The following is a 6,000-nucleotide window of genomic DNA, read 5'->3' on the forward strand; positions in this document are numbered from 1 at the left end:
GGGAACGAAATTTGATTATTACGAATATACTAATATAAGAAGACTACAACTTTTATATTTACAAATGATAAAAAGTGATTGTGAGTTAGAACGTGCAATCAAAAGAACAAATCTAGTCTATTCACATAGTAATTCACGCATGGCTAGATTCTTACTAACAAATAATCGCTCAATGTTCCTAGAAATAAACGATAATGTTGCATGGCTAAATCATTGCCCACAATATTTTTCAACATTACAAATAAAGGACAAATGTTATAATAGAATTACATTAATGTATCTAAATAAAATACATTTCGTTGATCCAATTACTAGAAAGACGTATACTAGCGCCGAAGAACGATCGTGTGTAGACAAACACGATAATTTATTTCAATTAGATATTGAAGATGATAACTCCTGGGTTGAACTAACACCAGGTATAACTAGAGTCAAAGGACCTTCTGTTTTTGAGCCTAATATTGCTCCACAAAGATTAACCAAATACAAATTCCAGGACAGCGATGAAATATATTTATTTACTGATCAAGAATTAAAGAAATTTTGGCGCGGAATTAAATTTAACAACGAACTGAAAAATGCTATACAAACTTTCTCTAAAGAACTTGTTGTTTCACAAGATAAGTTTAAGAGTGAGGATAGACCTTATCTTAACTATCCAAAGAGAACAGTCTACTTAGACTCTTTTTTTCTCCAAACTTCTTTGATAACCGCTATATGGAAATGTTCGGTTATACACAATTTATATTAGAGCAATGCGGAAATTATTTTGCAGCTTTTTTTCGTGAAATTTATTATCCAAATTGTTGTAACAATTGTAAAAGCCCTACAGATACATAAAATAACTGGAGCTTCTGTTAATTTTGGCAAAATCATTTTATTTGCCACTTACAATATTCTGTTCACTTCTATTATGACTTCTATCTTTAAAAGGGAAACAACCAATGAGAAACAGCCAGATGACGCTGAGCATTTAGTAACTGAAATGAAAGAAACGCATTTTAATTTATATCCACATATTCCGCACCCATTATATAGTGCAATTAGAAATGAGAGAAGTGAAAACAATGAAGAAAATGGAGATAATCAAATTTCTCCCGTCTAAAAGCAATAATGACTATAAGAAATATATACGAATAAAAAACACAAATAATTAGTTTGTTTTGTATATAAATAAAGATCTTATCCATAAAACACACTTATGCTGTTTCTATTTTTAGAATTTGGGTTACGAAGGTGACGATGACATGTCGGATCTAGATGACTTCATTCTTCCAGACACCTTTGAAGAACTGATGGGCCATCAAAAGGAACAACCACAGCAACAACCACTACAAGCGACACCAGGAAAAAGTATGCAAAACCTCAATACCGGGAGAGGAGAGAAAAAAATCGATATGACAGAAGTAACGATTGCCCCAACAGCTACACATTTAAAACCTACACCAAAAGTATGCCCTATCCAACCATGAATCCTCACCATGAGTCAACGACTAGAAAGGCAGAAGTTCAATGAGGAAAGAACAAGAAATAGACAATTCCGAGGACACCCAAATTTCGACTGGGGCCTACAGTACAGAATACTACCCGAAGAAAATATATATAAGATTCAATCTTATAATTCGAAACTGAAAAGATATCGCCTAAAAAACATAGCACTCGACAAACAGAATTTAACAGTCCGTTTATAACGGCGGATCTCAACAATGAAAGAGACACTTACACACTAGGACTCGAACAAAATTTCCTACGAGAAAAGAAGAAAAACGCAAATTTGTTGAATCGAATTAAATTTTTTTAAAATAAGATCAATGAACTCGAAGGAAACCAAAACTAAAAACTTTTGCTCTAAATTTTGTTTGTTATAAACACTGTTGTAAATTTTATATAAATTTCTATCTAACCTTGTATATCCAGCCAGTCACAATAAAACCAACTTAGTCGCCGGTTGAGATGTACTGAAAATGGGAATTTTTATCCCAAAAATAAAAAGGGAACTTTTGTCCCCAAATAAAAAAGGGGAGTTTTATCCCACTTTTTAAATGGCAAATTAACTCCCATATTACTGACTATATATAGGAAGCACATTTTTATATCAATCAGTTAGTTAGCTAATATTCGCTCTTCAATCGTGCAGTCTTATAGTTGTTATCAAACAGTTGTTCAACAGTTGTCAAACAGTTTCCGTTTAAGTTACCAACAGTTGTTGTTGGTTATTAAATAATGTTAACATATGATATCAATTTTACTTAAATCTCTATTTGTATTATACCACCCAAACTGTTCTTATAATAAAATTTTAAATTCCATTTGTTTTATCTTTAGAACATCAAAGCTAAACGCTCTTTGTATACTCCCATTTAAGCGGCGAGTATAGTGAAAAAAAGACACCAAGGAAAAAAAACCCATAGAAATCAACCCACATTTAAAAATTAAATTTCGGTCGTGATAATTTGTTCGGTTGTGATAGTTTCATATCAAGTCCCACGGGCCGCTGAGGCATGGCCATGGCCCGCGAGGTAAAAACTATAAATGTAGTCTAAATTTCTGTTAGATTTCGGTTCTCCCTTGACTTTTTAAGGTAGATTTTGGTTGATAAGGTATTTTCGCATTTAACACTTGCGTCTAATTTAGTTAACTTGATGCAGTTCTGGGAAATATCGTTAATATTTTTGTTAATATTATTCGTGCCACACAAAGCGCGGGTTGCACACTGATATTAAAAAACCCATATTTTTAGTCAAAATAATCACTATATAAAATTTATATTAGGATATTATTATCATTACTAACGAGCACTAACTGAACCTTCCTTTTTCGGAATTTGTCTAACGGGCAAATTTTTATTCCCAAGAGAAGCCTTTTCAGACTAATTTTAAAAACTACCTGAAATTCTTTTCATATTACTCAGACAAAAGACCTTCATAGAAATTGTGAAAACCCAGTCATTGTGGAGATATTTTAATCAGCGCTTTATAGTTCCTCATTTAGCCATTTTACCTTGTATACAAAAACTTAAATCTAAGCCTGCATTACTTCAACAAAACATAATGAAGTTTATTTTGTCATACACTAATTGAACAAATCTTATAACGCATGTTAATTGTAGAAAAAGCAAAAAAAGGAATTTTAGTTAACAAAATCAATAACGAAAGGATAGGTTAGTTGAAAATATTATTTACCTGGCATGAATAATAATGGGTGGAGAATTGATTCACAGAAAACTAAGGGAAAGAGTTCAGATGTCAACGCGAACAAAAGAACAACGTTAAGGCAATTTGTACTAAATTTGGTCATTTCCGAAAATATCCTGTCGTTTTTTGCAGGTCAACGGGAAGCTAACGTTATAAGTATAAAATTATTTCTATAACAAAAGATAAAATCTAACTCAAAAGAGAGCTTTGTTCCCAAAATTTACTATAAAATCAGCCCAAATTTGAAACGTTACGCTGTGAAATATTAGTATTGGCCTACCAATATCTAATATTACGTAAATGGGAGTTATAATAGGCCAATATTACATAATTATTCATATTTGAAGTTTAGCTAATCGAACGCTCAAAGTACAAAATACCACTTAAGATACTGTTCAAAATTTGAACACAAAATAATGTTTGATCATTTCTGAAGCTATAAATAAACGAGAACAATGTTCACGTTACTAAATATCTATCTAAATGTCAGTTTAATCTTCATATGTGTTTATGGGATTAAAAGGTTGATAAAGTTTCGCTCTTTGTTTTGATATGGTTCAAAAGGTATAGTTTCGAATATCCTTTCAAGATATAAACGTCTATTTAGTCTGAGCTTGGAATGCGGAAGAAAAAAGTGGGCTGATTTGTCAGAAGTTTTGATTTTCACGTGAAATTCGTTTCCGATGTGTGAGATTTAATTGAATAGGTGCAAAATTGCCCGTGCAGGCGGCTGTTGGAAAGATGACCCGCCTGAAGTACACTACAAGAAAATTAGTCCCTGTACCGTTGTCATCCATACCTACAACCGTCCAAAAATTTCAACCAGATAACGTAAAAGTGATCTGAACATTGATGGCTTTGGGTGGAATATCTAAGAAAGGGCTGAACTTCAGACCTTATGTAGATGAAAAGGAAGATGCCTTAAAGGAAGGGGTTACCTGGTTCAGAAGTCCTTAACTTTTAAGATGACATGTTCAGATCATCCCTAGTTTGAAGTGTAAAAGCTCTCAAATTTATAAGCAGAAATCAAGTATAATAAAACACGGTATATTAAATTCTCCTGTGAAAAAGAGATTGTATTCTATACGATTGAAACGTGAAAGACAATCTTTAATTCACACAAGTGAAATTCCCTATTTGTATGTCAGGGTGCTTATAAAATTATAGTATGCACTTATTGAGACAAAATTAAACTCACAAAACGCAATTTTACGTTGTTGGACTATCTGTTTTTGAGTACAATTTTGGCCAATATAGTTTTGGCTGTTTATTTTGTTTTATCACTCCGGGCACAATAATCAAAATTGTAATATGTCTAATTCAGAGCAACATAAAAATACAGAAAAACAAAGATAAAAAATGGCCTGAAGTGGCAAACTGTTCTGAACACTGATGGCTTTGGGTGGAATATCTAAGAAAGGGTTCAACTTGAGACATTACGTAAATGAAAATGAAGATGTCTTAAAAAAAGAGGTCATCTGGTCCAGATGTCCCTATCTTTTCAGATGACATCTTCCGATCGTCACCTGTTTGGAGTGTAAACGCTCCCAAATTTGTAAGAAAAAATCAGGTACGATAAAACACGCTATTTAAATTTCTAGTGTTAAAAACAAATTGAGACGTGAGAAAATTTTTGTGGGTTTCTATAGGATTGAAATGTGAAAAACAATCCTCAATTCACACAACCGAAATTCACGTTTTGTATGTCATGGTGATTATAAAGTTATAGTATGCACTTTTAGCATACACTTATTGATGCAGGTGAAAATTGTGTGCGTGTTCAGCCCTCCTGCGGCTCTACACTTATGCGGAAGTTGGGAACGCCTAGTGCAGATATTTAAGTTATTTCTGTACAAAGTAATTGGGTCTATAATCCTTTCAGATAATTTTTTTGTGGACACTGATAAGTGAGATTGAATCCAATATGAGTTCTACACCCCTAACAAATGTTTCTGAGTGAAATTAACGATCCTCTACTTCTCACGCCTAACCACTTTCTTCTTAGAAGAGCGTCAGTTAACTACCCTCCTGGTGTTTTTGAAACGCAAAAAGTCACCGTTTCCAGGTCTTGAAAATCCACTCAAGAACTAGCTTTGCATTTATGGAATAGATTTCTTTGCAAATACATCTCGTATCAACAGATGAGGTCAAAGTGGAACAAAACTTCTGAAAACCTTAAAGTAAATTATTAGGTTTGGCTACTTGAAGACTTCACGCCGCGAGGTCACTGGCCTCCTGCAAAAGTTATAGACACTTACCCCGGTTCAGATGGCGTAGTGCGCTCCGTGAAACTGCAAACTCCGCATGTTGAGAAAATAAGACCCGTCATGAAGCTAAGCAAGGCCTTAATAAACAAATGAATAGTAATTGTGTTCTCGTTGTCATGATCAGATGTGTTCTTTAGTTTTTCAATAGGAAAAAGCTTAGAAGCGTAAGTTAAGTCGTCTCTAAAAAGTTGATGCAAGCAGTCACATTATTGTAAAGTTCACATCAAATTTATCAGTTTTGTGATCAATAGTAACGCACCCTTAAACTAATCGCAGTCACTTTTGCGCGCCCATTCAGTTATTGAATACTCTTTTCTGCTCAATTACGTTTGATCCTTTCGCATAGTTCCTCCTAAACTTCCGCTCCCGATTTTTATGTTGGCGATTGATTACTTATCATGCAGTTTTTACACCGATCTCATACAGTACAACAACAACTCGTAATCCTACAATTGGGGCCGTTGATGTCACTGACATGACTTCTTTTTTCCAAAAAGGAACGAAAGTGACTTTCGACCAGAGCCTCAGAACACAAAGAC

At 33.7% G+C, this 6,000-nt stretch overlaps 1 protein-coding gene across 1 annotated transcript in view; it reads right to left on the reverse strand.

The window, feature by feature from the left end:
- The window catches only part of LOC142351246 (phosphatidylcholine-sterol acyltransferase-like), a 28,997-nt gene extending 25,438 nt beyond the window's left edge, over positions 1-3,559 (reverse strand). Inside the window, exon 1 of the mRNA XM_075403391.1 lies at positions 3,183-3,559. Within this exon, the coding sequence (XP_075259506.1) occupies positions 3,183-3,297 (115 nt within the window). The 5' untranslated portion in view covers positions 3,298-3,559. The remainder of the gene's footprint in view (positions 1-3,182) is intronic.
- Between the last annotated feature and the right edge of the window lie 2,441 nt (positions 3,560-6,000).

The sequence above is a fragment of the Convolutriloba macropyga genome, chromosome 12, assembly GCF_964194025.1.
Source record: "Convolutriloba macropyga chromosome 12, txConMacr16.3, whole genome shotgun sequence".
Lineage (NCBI taxonomy): Eukaryota > Metazoa > Xenacoelomorpha > Acoela > Convolutidae > Convolutriloba > Convolutriloba macropyga.